Genomic DNA, 17,730 nt, shown 5'->3' with positions numbered 1-17,730 from the left:
AGTTTGAAAATGTATGTATTTCATTGACCTCGGTTAATATGTGCACTGTTTCCAGGGGTCACTGTAATGCAAACCTTTCTCTGTCACCTCTTGCGTTTCACAACACTGCCAAGCGCCGTTACTCAAAGTTGGCTTCACCAAACAATTTTTGACATCCAATTAAATTAAAAATGCTCGAATTACTAATATAAGCACTCATATTCTGGAAAAGCTGGCTTTTAAATATTTGCCCCGGTGTTCAAGACTTTGACTTTTGTGTTTACATCGAAGCGATAACGATAAGTCGTAAAAAAAACGATGCCATCTTCCAGAAAATTCGGTAATTTTAGCTTTGTTTTGTAGTGGAATTCACCTAAGATGTATATGTATATGTATTGCAGCCAACAATGGCACCGATCCGGATTCCATAGCCGCTCGACTTCGGCAGCGCTACGGGAATCTCACGGCCCCATCGGTAAAGCAAGTCACCATAATCAAGAAGCCGATGGCAATTTCAATCAGCAACATGCCGCTCACGGAACAGGAGGCCGAGCAACTGGAGTACCTCGAGTTCGAGAGGGATCTGAGCAACATCCGGAACCGCAATCCTCAGATCCAGTCGGAGGAGCAGCCGAAGCTCAAGTACGATCTGCCCGAGGAGTACAAGAGCACCAAGCTCTGCACCTGCATGCGTCCGCACACCGCTTACGAATGCGATCGTTGCCATCAGTACATCTACGGGCGCATAGCGGAGGTTTGTGAGAAGCATCCCCATGTAAGTGTGCCTCCGATTAGATAATATAAATAATAATATAGAATTTTTGACTATATGGGTGCCCAGATTCAGTTTAAAAGCTATTAAAAGTGTATCTTTTCCAAATGCTTTATTTTTTAAATAAGTAGATCAAGTTATGCAATAGATAATAGTATATATATGGCAATCGGATTCCTTAGTATTTTTTATCGTCTTCACAGGAAAAGGGTTTTAAAGGTCAAACAAGGGATACATTTCTGATATTGTTTTTTTTAAATTCGAACAATGTTGTGCAACTTATTTTTTATACATGTTGCGGTGAACATCTTAGGGCATCACAGGATCATCTCAAAAATATAGATCATATTGCGTTTGAATTCGGAAGTTTTTGCGCTAGGACGTTCGTCGACTGCATAAATGACATGTGTGGAAAAACCTACTTAAAGTTTTTTTTTTTAAATCCAACATAAAAACGTGGTCGAGGGCATATATAAATCAAAACTTCAATCTCTGTAAACTCGGTATGGTGATGCATAATTTTCTTTCCTTCACTTTGCCAAGTCAAACGCTTGAATAAATATTTTATTTGTTGTACATATATTATTGTTAGGAATTTATTAGAAAATGTACTATAATGCGTTATTTTCTGTACCTTTGCTATTTAGCTAAATATTATTTTTTTCGCACAAACTTAATAGGAATTTTTCCTTATGGATCTCCGATCCTGTCCATATTGTATTGCCCCGATCGATATGTTAAAAAAGGCGCCTATCAGCTGGGAGGATATACGTAAAATTGAGGAGGCTGAACTTCCCGCTGATGAGGACCTATAAGTAAGAGTTTGAGACTCAAGTGCATGTTACATGTTATATTATTTCATGTATAACTAACAATAAAATATATATTTATATATATACATATATATCTATATTCGGAAAAACAATAGAGTTTTTCAACTGATAAGAGGGCATTGTCTTGGGAGTTGTCTTAATGCTCAAGTGCATTTTTAGGTTTAGCCCGTGGCCCACATGCCACGACTCTCTTTTTCAGCGCGACATTTATGGAGTGCACACATAAGCTGTCATAAAGGAGCTGCGGCACGGACATGAGTGCCATAAACCCTTATCTCCTGGTCTCTGCAGATTGACACTGCGGCAGTCACTCGACGCAAAGTGCATAGAAACGAAGTGCCTGTCCTTACAGCTGGTTTCAAAATTATAGTGGCTTTGGTAAGTTGTATAAAATCAATAGAATTTTTACTCTTGCATTTAACGATTTTATGTAAATTTGGTTGTATAAAAGGTACATTTGTAGAGTCCAAATGATGAAAATCACTTATTTTATTAGGTTCCATTTTATACAGCATTGTCACACTTTTTGTGAGGTATTATTTTTTTTTCCACACACACAGTCCTGTTTTGTTAGCAGCAAAAAATTTCTTGTGCTTGCGTCACCTTTTTATCGGTGTTAACTGCAAAACTGCGCTCCCCCGATATCAGGTTAGTATATAATATTTCTATTTTGTAGTCTTGCGTTAACTTATCAGCCATCTATCCATTGCAGTGCTGATTCCCAGGGACGCCCCATTCAAATCAGCGAACAAATTCATGTCACCGATAACAATTCAATCACTTAAGAGTTCAGCACATTTTGAAATCGCTTTACAATGCCCCAAGCCAAGTCCCCCTGGACACATTGTGGTGTCATCCTAAGTTCTTCGTCCTGCGATTCTCTGGATAACTCCTGCTGGTAAGTGGAGAAGCTTTAGATAGCGTTTGCCTCTACTTATTTTCTATTTTTCTCACTTCTCACTTTTCAGACTCCCTGCGCTGCAGTTTTCTCAACAACTTGGCAAGCCATTCAATGGATTCACTTGTTCTTGGACTTCCACTTGCAGTTTTTGTGCATCCGCATTCTGGTGCTTCAACAGGCGGACATGGTAAATCATTGCGGCAGTGGATTGTCCGAACTTCTGGCTTAGTCATTGCTTCTTTCGACTTCGCTTCTCCGTCGATTTGAATGGGACAATGCCCGCAGTTTGGTTTGCTGTCAGTTTGGGACCTTATTTTCCATGCACTTATGATAAGTTGTAATGATCTGGAGCGGTAAGTTATAAAGTTATAAGTATTTCTGGTAGTTTTTGTAAACTTATGTAAACTGATGGTGGTAATATGATGTACCCATCTGCAGACAGTGTTAGGGATTAATCAGACTTAAAATTTTATGATTATTAAATTCTTTGAAAGCCATTGTTGATTTGTAACATTTAACTATTAACTATTCAGTTTCATTTAATTGCAGTAATTAATTAACAGTTTTCCTCAATTTTACATTTATTCTTTCAAACTAGCAGAAAACTTGTCACCATATTCAATTGCCAACATTGTCATTGTCGCCTTAAAGAAAACTAACTATTATCACAACAAACTTTGCTAGAGGTCTGGCCTCGTTCTTTTTAGCGGCTTTTGCACTGCTTTGGTCAACAGCTGCAGCTCTTAGTTAACTTGTTAATGCTTAACTACGAATCGCCTTTTCAATGGCTACATAAACAACATCACCGGCACTTCCCTTCTGTGTCTGTGAGGCCTTCATCCGGCAATGCCCCTTCCCCCTTAACCCTTTTCAAAAACAGCTCCGACTTCGTTGACGGCAGCAGCAAAAGGATTCGGTCCAGGCCGGTCTCAGCTTCCATTTCAGCCAGTTGTCCTGCCAGTTTTCCTGCCTGAAATGCGAGTGTCTTTTGCCTGCTGGCACTTTGGAATAACTTGGACAATTGCTTTCATGCTGATTTCGTTTCGCTTTGGCCCCTCACTAAACCTAGTTTAAACCTTTAAACTCATTTAAAGTTCCAGATCAACTTTGCTGTGCATTAGTAGCTCAGTTTAGGGATACCTCTCCAAAAATATTCCAATTAGTGTAACAGGCCTTAAGCGTTTGCATATCTCTCTTATTAGTGAGTTTTGCAACTGTTTGAACAAGGGATGCAATTTCAATTTTTTGGATTACTTTAATCTACCCTGATATTGCACATATGGTGTATTTTTATTATCTCTGGATTAAAAGTAAGGTCTTTATTTCATTCAGCTTGAATTTAAATGCTCTTTAGTTTATAAAATAGGCCAGCAAGTCTTTAAAAGTAAACACTTCGGAACTTTTAAATGATATGTTTTCCAACAATTTTTCAAAGTTTAACTTTTAAAACGATCTGGGTCACCGGTCCTTTGCATCCCTGTTTTAAAATATTCATAAAAGTCTGTCCGTTGCCTCTTTAAATCACATGGCTGCACCCTTTATCTGACTGCTGGATGCAAGATAGACAAAGTTGGCGCTAGTACGTCGGCCTGGCTATTGTCCTTCGTGCCCTGCTTGACTGCTGCAGTTGTCCTCTTTCCATTATTGAAGTGTGCACTTCCGCAAAATGGTATTTGGAGCAAGCACATAAGCTTAACCCCCCCTTGGAGGCTCCCCTGCCAATGGTAGAACTGAATTTAGTGGCACTTGCAATTTTTACGGCAAACAATGAAAGGAACACCGTGGTGAAGGAGCTGTATTCGTCCCTCGGGCGATTGCTATTTATTTATATGCCTTACTAATGGCGGCAATAATACAGTTTTATATTGGCATATTAGGCTAGACAAGGTTTCTTAAATATTTGCTGGCGTTCATGTATCCATTTGGATATCGCTGTAAAGGGAAAGAAATATAATAATTATCTAATAGTTTTACGTACAGAGTATTATTCGAAACTTACTCCATCTGGAACCCATTACGACAGGACAAACTGAGTGCTCAGTTAGGGGATCAGGATCCCCAGCATGATTCAAGTTAAACCAAATCAAGGCATTACCCTTTTTGGGTTCTATGGATAACTTTAGTTTTGTAAATACAGTAGTTCCACCCAAGGGAACATCGGTTGCCTAGATACAAGAAAAGAACATTATTTTTATAGAACAAATCTGGGCTAATTTAAATTATCTAACTCGGTAAGCAAAAGACTAAACTGTGTTTTTTCTACACGTGCTCATGAAGATATTACCTTAAGTATTATTTAAGGTATATAAGATATGCAAGTAACGCACTTACGTAGAGTAAAGCTGTAGCTATTCGATCTCCTCCATACTCAGAAAAAAAGCCTGGCTGCAAAAATGTTAATATAAATATATACAATTATTTTAATAAGTTAATTAAAGCACTTACCGGGCGGTCGGCCAACTCCACGTAGTCCACATGCTTACCAAAATGACCGCCCAGACCGTAATTGGTCAGATAGAGAGCCATGTTCTCGAGCATTTCCAGGCCACTCATATCTGCAATTCGTCGATTGATACTCAGGGTAAAAGGAGCAATGGTGCCCTGAAAGGTAACCATTTTAACCACAGAATCTTGCGGTTTTGGCTTTCCGTTTTTGTCAAAGTTAACATATGTCCAGCCATCTTCCATGGTGGCATTAAATATGGCAATGTCCCTCATTTGCTTGAATTCCTGCTCGTAGAGCACGTCGTGGTAAAGAAGTACCAAAGGTTGCAGGCTTAGAAACTCCAATTTGAGTGGCGCTATCTTAAGAAATGGAGATGTCTCCTTGTTATAGCGACACGTTAGTTGGGACGATGTATTCTTCGGCCATTCTCCACGACAGCCGCGCTCTAGTTTAGTTGGCTTACGCTTTCGTTTGGCGGCTTCGTCTTGAAATATCTTCTCGTCTCCTGTTAGGTATTCATCAATTAAGTTTTTAACGTTGTCATAATTGTCTTCCCGAGTGACCTCTTTGGCCATGCTATCCCATTCAGATTTCTCTGTCGAAGTGATCTTAACTTTATCCAAGGTTAGAGCTACAAAAGAGATTTAATATATTTTAGTTTTTAAATAAATTAGATCATCGTTCTCTTCATCCAAAACTCTTTAGTGAAATTGAGTGAAATGAAGAAAAACATTGGAATTTTTCGTTAAATAAATGGTAGTAACTGGTATAACAATAATGACGAATAGATTTGTGATTTTGTATAAGTTCATAGGAGATATTTCGGTTAGTAAGCTAAAACAACAAAAAAGTATTAAAAAAGGAATTTAAGAATTTAATTATTAAAATTTTGAATGATTGCAGCCCGGAAATAAACTTACATTCTTTGAGCAATGCCTTGGCATATTTTTTGTAGATTTTTTTCCTCTTCAAACCCAAAACTTTTTCATAGAGTTCGCCTTGGGGAAACTCATGAAGTCTTAAAGCCATGCGATACCAGTGAGTGGATTCGGAGAATCGTGATTGATTGTAGTGAAAATTAGCCAAGGCGTTACAATCAGGGGCAGTCAAATGGGAGCTTAAATAAATTGTCTAGATATGTTATTTAATAAAAAACGAAATATTGACTTACTTAAATTTCCTTCCAAGTAGGAAACCCTTTGACAAATCGTCTGCATGTTGATTATAAAATTTTTCGATCCGCGTCATTCCTTTAAGGGCAACATTAAGGTCATCATCAATTGGAGCAGACTTCAATTGCAATTCCATTTCTTTGGTGTTCTTGGTTGCTATCGCCAGTTTCAGATATCTTAGCCACTTGGGCCAATCTTGATTGAGGCGTCTCACCAAAGGAAAGGCATTTAAAGGATTGGCCATATACTCTTCCTTCTCGGCCAGCGTGTTGAAGCTTTCCCTCTTTAACGACTCCTGATATCTACGAATATCTCGTATTCCAAATGCAAATAACTTTATTCACTATTTTAAGACTTACAATTTAATCTTATCCACCTTAGACTGCATAGCTTGTAAGTATGCCTCAAGGTTAGCTTTTAAAGACTCTTCCATTTCTAAAAGTTTTACCATGCTCATCACAGAAGTGCTGTATATCATTTTTTCCTCTGAGCTGTTTTCATCATTGCCAAAGTTTTTCGGAACAGAAATTAATAAAAGACTGAGCTGAAACACAAACGTCTTCATCTTAGCTTAGGTCTTCTACTGCTTTCGTTTTCTATTTAAATGAGCAGGTAAAGCAACGATTTCATGGTCTATTGGTTATGGTTGTTAAATTTTGTAGTTTCGGAAAAACATGTTTAAGAAAAATAAACTGTAAACTTGTCTGAATACAATACATTTATAGCTGAAGCAAAAAAATTGGTATGGATATAACAAAGATAGCAAAATTTTTATATTTAACTGCGTTAAAATTATTTTTTAATACATGTTTTGTAAGCTAAATTCGGGTCCCTTTTAAAATGGTTGGGGAATAGAATTTATACCTTAAGGCTTAAGTTTGTGAACTGCAAATATTAGTTGCCTTTTATGATTTGCATGGCAAGATAAACATTTGAGGAAACAAGGGGACCCATTTCGTTAGAGCTGAAATATAGTATTTCTTAGATGTAGTAAAAATCTGCCAAACGTGTGCAACCTACTCCATCTATCTCCATTAATGACAGGACATACTGAGTGCTGGCTTCTTATATCAGGAGTTCCGTCATCAAACAAATTGAACCAAAACAAACTGCTCCCTTTTCGTGGGAAGACAGAGACTTTTATCTGTGGAAAAACTGTGGCTCCACCCTGCGGAACATCGCTAGCCTGCAAAATTAGGTATTCAAATGAATGTGATTAAAAATTACAACTTTGTAACAACTAACTAATACATCGCTTGAACTCACATAAAAAATAATGCTGGCCAAACGACCTCCCAATGCCGAAGCATCCGGAGTCTCAAATCCGTCGGAGGTGAAGTCAAAGTGAGGTTTGAAAAATGTCCCCACCCCATAATTTGCGACCTGCAATCTCTCGGATTTCGAAATATCGAATCCTGTCATGTCAATAATGCGCCGATTGATACGCTCCCGGGCTCTGATTTCTGAGCCATTTCTTGTGTCCGCATAGCCATTGGCCATATTCGCCGACTGCATTTTGAGACCCTTAATCTCCGAATCGTAAAGCACGTTGTGATACATTCCAATATATGGATTTAAGTTGATTTCCTCAAATTTCAGAGGTGCCAATCGCAGGAAAGGAGTCGTGGTAAACTTGTAGCGACACACGAGTTTTGGTTTCCGGCGGTACAGTCCTCGACAGCCGATTTCAAATTTCGATGGTTCTCTTTTTGTGTGATAGAGCTCTCGTTCTATTTGCACATCGTTTTCGGGGCTGTTCAGCCTTGCCATTATTCTATTCAAATCCTCTTGCTTTATGTCTGCCATAGAATTCTCCACTGCTATGAAAGCTTCTTCAGCTGTGTGCGAAGGGTCTGATTTACAACTTTCTTAAATTTTATATGAACTGAACCATTAGAACAAAAGGAATTAGAACAAAAGGAATTAGTTATAAATATATGATTTACCATATATGAACAACGATTTGATGTATTGGCGATGGAGGTATTCAGATGGATTGCCCAGAATTGTATAAAACAACGCATCACTTTCTTCCAGCTCGCTTTTGCAAGCCATACGATACCATTTTGCAGCTGCTTGGTAGTCGTGTTGTTGGAACATCAGATTTCCCATAGCTATAAGGTCGCGATAGGTGAGTCGAATGCTGCAGGAGAAGAATTTTATTCACAATTTTAATAACATTAGTTTTATTGGGATTTAAGTATACTCGTATTGCTTGTCGTCAATGAGACCGTGTGCCATATCATCGATCCTTAGGTCATAAAATCTTTCTAATCCTTGAATTCCATGCATTGCCGACATCAAATCCATATTGTTTGGGACCTTTTCTACAAGGTTGTCCAGTACAGTGAGGTCTGCGGCTTTTTAATTCGGGATTAGAATGGCTAGAAGTTTAAGTTTATTAGTATAAACCTTTAAACTTAATACGCACCCCTTCCCATTTCCTTCTTAAAAAAGGTGAGCCACTTTGGCAAATCCTCATGGGTGCGTCTTAAAAGTGAAAATGCGTTCAACGGATTAGAAACATATTCGAATCTTTCATTGAAGCTGCGATTTAATATATAATCCACTGCAGATAAGTAACTAAGATCGGATTTTTGTTTGACTAACAATCGAAATCAATTTAAATTTATGTAATTACTCTTGAAGTTTAGGGATTTTTTGTTGTTGTTTTCCTGCGAAATTTAAGAGGTTTTCAGCAAAATCTTGTTCCACACTCAGCAGCTTCAAAAGACCCACAGTTGATGAGCTGTATCGTTCTTTTCTTTCATCGTTGAGTTGATTTTTGGCACCCTTAACAAAAATTTGTACTGAGAAGAGGAGAACTATGAGTAAACTTAGGCACTTTGTCATTTTGACTAAGGAGAAACAAGAGAAATTTTTGACTGATCATAATGCATTTTCTAAGGTCGCAGTTGACCTAATTGATTCGATGCGTTGTATAATTTTCTTTCAGATAAATCTAAACAAAATAATAAACAAATAACTAAAATGATTTTATTAAATTAGTTATAAAAACATATTTTTAATTTATGTTATTACATCTAAAATAAGCGTAAATTTATTTTATGTTGCATTTTGGTCGGAAAATCAGTGTACAACATCCACATCTTTGGTAAGAACTAAGCACATAAAGAAAACATATATTTAATTAATGTTGGATACTCAAATAATTGTTTCCAGTTACCCCATTTATTTCCTTGAAGAACTGGACAATCGCGCTGTTCACTGTTATGCGAAAACAAACAGCTTCCTTTTTGGGGCAAGACAGATATTTTTAATTTTGGAAAAACCGTCGCACCACCCTGCTCCACATCGTTAGCCTGTTGATGGGATTTAGTAACAACATTTAAGTTTTTAATTATATTAAACCTGCCTCTTTTTTACCCTAAAGTTATTATTTTTGGAGATTATACTCACATAACACAGTAATCTTCCTGTTGAGTGAGTCTCCAAATGCGCAGATGGTCTATAGTCTGATAATTTAAGCTCATCTGTGAGAGGAAAACTAAACCCTGTCATGTCGGTGATGCGTCGAAAGATGCGATTCTTGATGAAATTGATATTAAGGGCAGTGTTGTTCTTCGAAAGCTGATTGAGTTTTGCGATCTCGTCGTCATAAAGAACGTTGTGGTAAATTACAACATAAGGATCCATGCTCAACAATTCCTGTTTCAGAGGTGCTAGTCTCAAAAATTGAGTTGTGGTGAAGTTGTAGCTGCAAACTAGTTTCTTCCGCCTGGGAAACAGCCCACGGCATCCCAATTCGTAGTCGGTTGGGGCTGTCTTGTTTAAATTCATTTCCCAAACTATTTTCTCATCGCTTTGGCTTAGCAATTGGGATACCAGTGATTTTACGTCTGCTAGGCTGGCTTTTTGAAGTGCTATGTAGTTTATTGCTCGAACTTCTTGAACAGTCAGTAAGGGATTTGACCTAGTTATGCCTGAATGTTGAAATATAAAAGCTAAATAGGGTGGATATGGTACTAACGACTTACCAAACATAAGCATTGATTTGGCATATTGCATATACAATTTATCCCTGGGATCTCCAAGAATATTATTGATTATCTCGGCGTTTTCTTCGGGTTCATGTTTGATGGCCATGCGAAACCACATGGAAGCTCTATGATAGTCTTCCTTTTCTAATTTGTGCTCACCTAAAACATGGCAATCTCGTAAGGAAAGTTTAATGCTGCAAGGCATTGTCATTTTTGAGGTAACAATTTTTGAACAGTAAGTGTTGTATTTACTCGTATTGTTTATCCTGCAGACGACCTCTTGCTAAATCTGTGGCCTCAAGATCGTATGTCTTTTCAAGCTGCTGCATTTCTCGTAAAGAGTATTCCATGTAATTTTCATCAGGGGCCTTGGCCATTATTTCTTCTAACGCATACAGTTCCTCTGAATAAAATTATAAAGTATTTATTCGAAATTTAAATGGTTCCTTTAAGGAAGTCTACTTATATTGGGTATATTCTTACCCAATCCCACACTTTGCTGTGAGTAATTGTGCCATTTTGGTAGATCTTGATGTGTTCGTCTCACTAAACTAAACGCATTCAATGGATTACTAACATATTTCTCTCGATCTTCTAAGCTTTGCCTGACCACAAAATCAATTGAGTCAATATATCTGCGAGAAACCGATCTAGCTTTAAAGATTGTATTTACTTTACCAAATCTTTCTTACGCTTGCAGATTCTTAACCTTCTCGGCCATTTTATTGGTGTAAGCCTTTATATTCTCTATAAATTGTTGCTCCATTTCCAATAGCTTTAAACGTCCCGTGATGGAAGTACCAAATAATTCTTTGTTTATAGAATTTGTTGTATCATGGGCAATAGTTTGCCTCCAGAAGAGTATTAGTAGTAGCAAACTGTGACAGCTTTTCATTTTGACTGACTTGGATAACAAAGATATGCAATAAACAACTAAATTCGATATGGTAAAAGCGTCACTAATAAATTAGTTTTACTTGTGAAAACCAAACTTTATTTTAAGCCAAAACACACGTCACTTTTTAAGACCTATTTTTTTGAAACCTTGGGCTGCAGGGCTTTACAAATACTTGTGGGTCGTAGTGTATCCATTTCGTAATTGCTGAGGAGGAGGTAATAAGGTTAAAAGTTCATAAGATCCATCTTTAGTACTTACTCCATCTGGAACCGACTATCACAGGACACACCGAATGCAAGGATCGGGGATCTGGCGATGAATCATCGAAATCATTGAACCAAAATAGAGCGTTGCCTTTCTGGGGCTCTACCGCCACTTTTATATCTGGGAAAACGGTTTGACCTCCTTGCGAAACATCTCCAGCCTGTCAAGGTCATAAAATCTATTTAATATATATTCGATGTATTCGGTATACGTACATAAAAGATTAAGCTTGCGATTCTATCTCCCAAGGTATTGTTGGCATCCACTTCTTTTAGACGTTCTGTGTAATAATCGTGGTGTGCCCTGAAGTATCCACCCACACCAAAATTAGCCAGCTGTAAAGCAGGAAACTCCTCCAATTTAAAGCCTGTTATGTCACCAATGCGTTGATTGATTCTATCAATGAACGCGGATTGTTCCCTTATCCAATGGATGCGCGCCACAATCTCCTTGGAATCGTCTGTTTCAGTCCATCCATTGCCCATTTGCCGTATATATTCTAAATTCCCTGTCATTTTCTCGATTTCGTTAACCGATATAGCTCCGTGGATCATTATAATGTAAGGGTCTCGGCTTATTTCTTCCATTTTTAGAGGTGCCAATTTTAAAAAGGAGTTTGTAGTAAAATTGTAACGGCAGACGAGATTGGTTCTCTTGGGGAAGAGTCCTTGACATCCAATATTCTGGGCATTTGGAGCTGTTCTGGAATTATCCGTTGCATTTATACTTTCCGTAGTCCATTGGCTTAGTTTTGACTTAACAAAATACTCCAAGTTTTTTGTTTTAGCGTCTTGCAATTGGTTGTTTATTGATTTGTGAATAGTGGTTTGATTCGATGTAAAAATACCTGCATAGGAAGAATATATCATAAATATTGTAACTATAAAACCCTTGTAAAGGGTTTTTGTAATAAATACATTTACTTACCACGCTTGGTTATGGATGTGGCAAAGGCTTTAAGTTCAAGGCTCAGTAATTTGCTAAAAATGTCCTGACTCGGCTCTGTATTTATATCTAAAGCTTCTTCAAACCATAAGAGTGATCGGTTAAAATCTCCAACTTCAAAATTATGGTGAGCTAATGCTAAACAGTCCCGTGCGTTAAGTTTATAGCTGGTAAAAAAACATAATAGGAAAAATATCTATGAACTCAAAGATTTGCAAAATTAATTTTTTATTTTATATGTTATAAAAAAATAAGTGAGTGCATAACACTCACTTGAATTGTTTGCTTTGCAGCAGTCCCTTTGCTATATCTTTCGCTTGAAGATCATATGTTGTCTCAATACGATGCATTGCTTTTAGTGTTTCGTTCATGTCGAAAGAATCAGGCGCATTATTTAGGATTTTCTCCATCGCGTTTAGTTGTATAAGGCCCAAAGGTTCACGGGTGTAATTTTGCAATTTGGGCCAATCCTGATTTAGTCTTCTGATCAATCCAAAAGCATTTAGAGGATTGGAAACAAACTTTTCCCTTTCTTTATGGGTCGTATGATTAGGCCGCTTCAAGTGGTCTAGGTAACTAAATCATATTCCGATTGTAAAATATACAAAATAAATGAATTTATAACTCACATATTTAGATTGTCAACTTTATCCTGCAAGACATTGGCATAGATCGTAAAATTCTCCATAAACTCTTGCTCCAGCTTTAAGAGGTTTACCAGTCCCAGAACTGAGGAACTATAATAATCCTTATTATGATATGAAATTAATTTCTCATCTTCTTCCGAGCTTGTAGACAAATTCTGCTGGACTAGGATAAGCTGTAAAATGAATACCAAAATAATCTGCATTGTTTGGTAGTTTTCAAGAGAGTGTAGTAAAAACAACACTTATTTGAGTAAAGCTTAAATTTTCATGAAATTATTTATTTAACGCTTTTAATTTCACGCTTAATTCAAGTGTCTCGTTCAAGTGAAATTCATAAGTTGAATTTTGTATACTCTTTTTCGCAAGGTCTGGAAAACATTTGAGGATTTTGGTGTAACCATTTGACGAGGGCTAAAATTATAAATATATAAATTATAAATATTATTTTCTAAGTGGAATTTACATATAACTTACTCCATTTAGAGCCCACAATAACCGGGCATGACATGTGGAAAGTATCTTCGTTAGGCTGCATGGCATGATTCAGATTTCGCCACACCACAGCACTGCCTTTTTGGGGCCAGATTGTGATATTTGCATAAGGAAAAACAGTGGCACCACCTTGGGCCACGTCGCTCAACTAAAATTTTCAGGGAAATAATAATTTAAATATAGATAAAGGAAATAGTAATAATTTAAAAGATCGAAAGTAATCAATAGAAAAAAGACATAATAAACATGAATTTGCATCATAGAAAGTTTTTTATACTTACAAAAAACATTATACTTGTAAGGCGGTCGCCTAATTCTGCCTAAAAAGATCAATACCAATACTTAAATTGCAATACTTCTGTTCATATTTCAAGCTTACCGTTTGATCCTCTAGTTCTAAGTTGTCAACATGGGAGTCTCTAAACCCACAAATACCATAGTTGTATATCATAAAGTCGCTATTCCCTTTTTCGTTCTCTCCAGTGATGTCCGTTACGCGCTGATTTAGCGCACTTTGGTGCTCCTCATTGAGCTTAGCAAACTTTAGGTTATAATCATCACTATATATGAATCGCAAAGGACCATTTAGTAGAGGGAGTGAAATATTTTTCATCCTTGAGATCTCACTGTCGTAGATTACATCATGATAGATTGCAATGTAGGGATCTAAGCTGAGAATTTCGACCTTAAGTGGGGCAATCCTTAAAAACGCTGTCCTTCCGCTTTCATAGAAACAACTAAAATATTTTCTGCGCTCCCATAATCCTTGACAACCAATGTGGCCGACCCATGGTTCAGTGACAAACTTTCATAGAGAATATATGTAGTTTAAATTTAACTTAAATGCTAATACGTACAAAAGTATCCGGAATATCAGCTTTAGCATATTCATAGATTTTTCTGTGAAGTGACCAGAGATCAGCATCCAAATCAGATACGTTTCGAAGAATATTCAAGGCGGCAGAAATGAAACCTTCACAGTGATCAATTTAAAAAATGTCAAAATATTGAAGCCACTTAAACTAACTTACCCTTCGCTACCAAAGTTTCTGTGTAATTTGTGTATAAATCAGCCAGCGTAAAGTTGAATACCTCCCTGTAGACTTGTCCATCTCGCTCTTCATCGTAGTGATCTACTGCAGTTTTATACCAATCTAAAGCAATCCTTTCCCTATTAGAGTTAACTAAGGAGTTAGCCAAAACCTGGCAATCAAGGGTACTCATTTTGGCACTATAAATAAAAATATAAAGGAAGATTGGGGCCAAACAAAAGGGCCATAGTTTTGATAAGTACTGGTGATATTAAAAACCTTAAAAACCTTAATAAGTTACTCACTTATACTTTTGTCCTCCCAGAACTCCATTGGCTATGTCAACTGGTTGTAGATTATAAAATCGGTGCAGTGAGAAGACTCCCCTGATGGCATCATCCAGATCTTGCTCGGTGGGTTGTGCTTCGTCCAAACCTTTTTTAATGGCTTCTAGGTTGCTCAAACCCACTTGTTTGGACATTAATAACTCTGTGTTAGTCCAATCTTCATGCAATCGTCGAATCAGGGAAAATCCGTTGAGTGGATGAGCAACGAACTTCTGTGGGTTTTTCCGAGAAATTTCTCGTTTGGATTGTACATTTTGTAGAAAACTAAACAGATAGATACGTAAAATACAATGTACCTATAAATAACACTTAATCACCTTTCTATAGTATCGATTTTGTCCTTAAGGGCGTTTGCATAGTTTGTTAACTCGCTTATGAATAAACCCTCCATATCTACTAGACTTTTCATTCCAGCTATAGACATGGCTTGATCAGTCAAAATTTCAAAAAGAGCCCCTGGAAGTATCAGTGAAACTAGGCAAATTTTTAAAATTAAGCACATGGTTTGTTTTCTATTGGTAGTAAAAAATTAACTGACTAAATGTTTTTCTACCAAACAAGCCATAAAATTGTGTATCAAGGCATATCAAATGCAAATGAATTGCTATTTTAAATGTCTGGTGTTATATGGTGTTATACATTTTTCAATTTAATAATCTAAATATAAAAAAGTTAATCTTTAAAAAAATAAAATTTTCAAACATTTTTATAGAAGTACTTAGTCTCTATTAGTAATATTGATAAATACATTAAAATATGTTTATGTTTACCTTTTTTAATGCATAAGTATATTTGAGTTTGTATTTTTATAATCCGTTTAAGCCTAACTAACGACTTTTGACAAGGTTGTTAAAAATGTTTTTATATCAACATTTTTTTTATCTAACATTTAGTATAAGCAAGCTACTGTCATGCTTCGGATTTGTGTTTTCATATTTTTGGTAAATGGAATTGGTTTGAGCTTTGAAGAACCAATAGAACCATCGAATTTATCGCATGGTTATGCATTATCGCATTCTCACATGTTGCCATTGCTGCCACTGAGGGAAAAGGCTACTAAAAATATGCAGAACTTTGCAATGGCTTTAACAAAACAACTATCAAATATTAAACTGTAAGAATAAAACATTTTCAGATTATTATTTATTTAAATAAAACACTCCTTTAGGGCCATAAACAAGTTGGAGAACCTTCTTAACCGCCAACACTCGTCAAATCCCTACGACACTTTTAAGTTAGCACGTCTTTTGCATTTTGACTGGCCAAATTGGTTACATTATCTAAAGGGGAAACACGGCATTCAGGAAATTGCTATTTTACAAGACTTGCGACATAAAATGCCTACAAGAATAGACTATAAAGAAGCTCTTTACGCCATACATCGCCTGCAGTCAACATACAGACTCGATCCCGCTGAAATGTCTATTGGTTTGCTGAGAGGAAAGCAATACAGGTATGCAGTAAATTCTGTTATATAAAGACGAATATTTAAATTAATTTTATATTTTTTATTATTATTATTTATTATTATTTTCAAAGATTTAAGAAATTTAGTGCTTTGGAGTACTTAACGATAGGCTCTGTTTATTATTTGGACGAGAAATTCCAGAGGGCAGAACAATGGTTTCAATTAGCCCTGGAAAACTACTATAAAGACCAAAATTCAAAGAAGTTTGATATATTTGGATGCTCCAATGATTTTATTTTGAAACTGCTCATGAAGGCGGCCCAGAGTTCAGGGCGATATAAAGCCGCTTTGGGATATGCCGAGAAAGCATTGATCTTGGACCAAAGTCACTCTTTTTGGCATCAGCAGATACCCAGACTGAAAAATTTGAGTTCATTACCCGAGGTACTTAAACCGGAGCATCCAAATAGATATTTATTTAAGCCAGCTTGTCTCATGGAATACCCAGCTAAGAAACATTTGCGTTGTCATCTCATACACTCCTCACCCTTTCTTCTGTTGGCTCCGATAAAAGTGGAGGAGTTGAACCACGATCCACCTATAAATATGTACCACAATCTCATCAATAATGAGGAAATCCTTTTGCTCAAGACTCTATCAAATCCACACTTAAAGCGCAGCATGTTTTACACCTCTGCTGATGAGATAATTGAAGACTTCTCCAATCTGCGTACATGCAAAACAATGCGGCTAAAGGATAATGTTGATCATACGTTAATGAATAATTTAAATCAACGTATTACGGATGCCACGGGCTTGAGTGTAAAAGAGTCTGAGGAGTTGCAGATTACTAACTACGGTATCGCTGGACATCTATTTGAGCACGAGGACGCTTCCATATCAACTGATAGTACATTTTGGACATCCGGCAATCGTGTTATAACGGCCTTGTATTATGTAAGATATAATGAACAAATTTTTGTGTAAGTTTTAACAAGTTTTTTTCAGATGAGCGATGTGGAGCAAGGTGGTGAAACAGTTTTTCCTTATCTTGATCTAAGAGTTCGTACTCAAAAAGGATCCTTGTTGGTATGGTACAATCTGTTATTGAATGGAACCATCGATTGGAGAGTCGCACATGTATCTTGCCCCATTATAATGGGTGACAAGTGGAGTAAGTTTTTGGGCATTTAACAATTTAATATTTCATTGCGCCTTTTTTCAGTTGCCACCAAGTGGTTACGAGAAAAACCACAAATGTTTATTCGTCCTTGTCCATTAAAGATGAAGCCACCGCCTGAATATAGTTCTAAAATGGTCGAGGACAAGTTTTTCAAGGAAAATAGTAAACAACATTTTGTATAATATAAAGTTTATAAAAATTTACAGAAAAACACAATTTATGTCATTTTGAAAGACCTTTAAACAATTATTCAATTTCGTTAAACAATATTTAAATTATCTTGTTTTTTTATTTGGTTTTTATTCTAACCTACTTTTTTTGTGAGTGGATATTAAACGATGTTGAATGTTTAATTTCTTGCTAGATGGAGCGTGATGCATAACGAATTTATCATAATTAAAAACAATTTAA

General features: G+C 36.6%; 7 protein-coding genes across 7 annotated transcripts; 2 read left to right on the top strand and 5 right to left on the bottom strand.

Moving 5' to 3' along the window:
* The first annotated feature begins 108 nt into the window (after window positions 1-108).
* On the top strand, window positions 109-1,623 carry LOC108135534 (uncharacterized protein CG13380). Its single transcript, XM_017256280.2, has 3 exons — window positions 109-319; window positions 381-754; window positions 1,432-1,623. Exons 1-3 carry the CDS (start codon window positions 298-300, stop codon window positions 1,564-1,566), a joined length of 531 nt encoding a protein of 176 aa, XP_017111769.1. The 5' UTR covers window positions 109-297; the 3' UTR covers window positions 1,567-1,623.
* Window positions 1,624-2,040: 417 nt separating this feature from the next.
* On the top strand, window positions 2,041-17,588 carry LOC108135544 (prolyl 4-hydroxylase subunit alpha-2). The gene is made up of 8 exons (XM_017256291.2): window positions 2,041-2,232; window positions 2,297-2,482; window positions 2,553-2,838; window positions 15,622-15,842; window positions 15,897-16,181; window positions 16,268-17,093; window positions 17,145-17,310; window positions 17,362-17,588. The coding sequence occupies exons 4-8, from the start codon at window positions 15,640-15,642 to the stop codon at window positions 17,499-17,501; spliced, it is 1,620 nt and encodes a 539-aa protein (XP_017111780.2). The 5' UTR covers window positions 2,041-2,232; window positions 2,297-2,482; window positions 2,553-2,838; window positions 15,622-15,639; the 3' UTR covers window positions 17,502-17,588.
* On the bottom strand, window positions 4,302-6,654 carry LOC108135540 (prolyl 4-hydroxylase subunit alpha-1). Its single transcript, XM_017256288.1, has 7 exons — window positions 6,463-6,654; window positions 6,103-6,405; window positions 5,852-6,048; window positions 4,931-5,562; window positions 4,817-4,870; window positions 4,485-4,650; window positions 4,302-4,417 (listed from the first exon to the last, which is right to left on the bottom strand). The coding sequence occupies exons 1-7, from the start codon at window positions 6,579-6,581 to the stop codon at window positions 4,359-4,361; spliced, it is 1,530 nt and encodes a 509-aa protein (XP_017111777.1). The 5' UTR covers window positions 6,582-6,654; the 3' UTR covers window positions 4,302-4,358.
* On the bottom strand, window positions 6,987-8,956 carry LOC108135484 (prolyl 4-hydroxylase subunit alpha-1). The gene is made up of 7 exons (XM_017256227.1): window positions 8,745-8,956; window positions 8,535-8,686; window positions 8,310-8,463; window positions 8,050-8,246; window positions 7,370-7,971; window positions 7,124-7,289; window positions 6,987-7,067 (listed from the first exon to the last, which is right to left on the bottom strand). The coding sequence occupies exons 1-7, from the start codon at window positions 8,954-8,956 to the stop codon at window positions 7,009-7,011; spliced, it is 1,542 nt and encodes a 513-aa protein (XP_017111716.1). The 3' UTR covers window positions 6,987-7,008.
* On the bottom strand, window positions 9,096-10,999 carry LOC108135483 (prolyl 4-hydroxylase subunit alpha-2). Its single transcript, XM_017256226.1, has 7 exons — window positions 10,797-10,999; window positions 10,588-10,739; window positions 10,357-10,507; window positions 10,102-10,298; window positions 9,524-10,047; window positions 9,291-9,426; window positions 9,096-9,225 (listed from the first exon to the last, which is right to left on the bottom strand). Exons 1-7 carry the CDS (start codon window positions 10,997-10,999, stop codon window positions 9,194-9,196), a joined length of 1,395 nt encoding a protein of 464 aa, XP_017111715.1. The 3' UTR covers window positions 9,096-9,193.
* On the bottom strand, window positions 11,072-13,093 carry LOC108135510 (prolyl 4-hydroxylase subunit alpha-1). The gene is made up of 6 exons (XM_017256254.1): window positions 12,841-13,093; window positions 12,485-12,787; window positions 12,194-12,378; window positions 11,482-12,113; window positions 11,261-11,426; window positions 11,072-11,206 (listed from the first exon to the last, which is right to left on the bottom strand). Exons 1-6 carry the CDS (start codon window positions 13,059-13,061, stop codon window positions 11,127-11,129), a joined length of 1,587 nt encoding a protein of 528 aa, XP_017111743.1. The 5' UTR covers window positions 13,062-13,093; the 3' UTR covers window positions 11,072-11,126.
* LOC108135511 (prolyl 4-hydroxylase subunit alpha-1) lies at window positions 13,116-15,235 on the bottom strand. Its single transcript, XM_017256255.2, has 8 exons — window positions 15,046-15,235; window positions 14,687-14,992; window positions 14,382-14,581; window positions 14,208-14,323; window positions 13,730-14,155; window positions 13,632-13,670; window positions 13,333-13,498; window positions 13,116-13,269 (listed from the first exon to the last, which is right to left on the bottom strand). Exons 1-8 carry the CDS (start codon window positions 15,228-15,230, stop codon window positions 13,190-13,192), a joined length of 1,518 nt encoding a protein of 505 aa, XP_017111744.1. The 5' UTR covers window positions 15,231-15,235; the 3' UTR covers window positions 13,116-13,189.
* Window positions 17,589-17,730: the final 142 nt, after the last annotated feature.

Source organism: Drosophila elegans, unplaced genomic scaffold (genome assembly GCF_018152505.1).
Source record: "Drosophila elegans isolate 14027-0461.03 unplaced genomic scaffold, ASM1815250v1 contig_208, whole genome shotgun sequence".
In the NCBI taxonomy this organism is placed as follows: domain Eukaryota; kingdom Metazoa; phylum Arthropoda; class Insecta; order Diptera; family Drosophilidae; genus Drosophila; species Drosophila elegans.
Note: the sequence above shows the minus strand (reverse complement) of the source record. Positions and strands in the feature narration are given on the sequence as shown.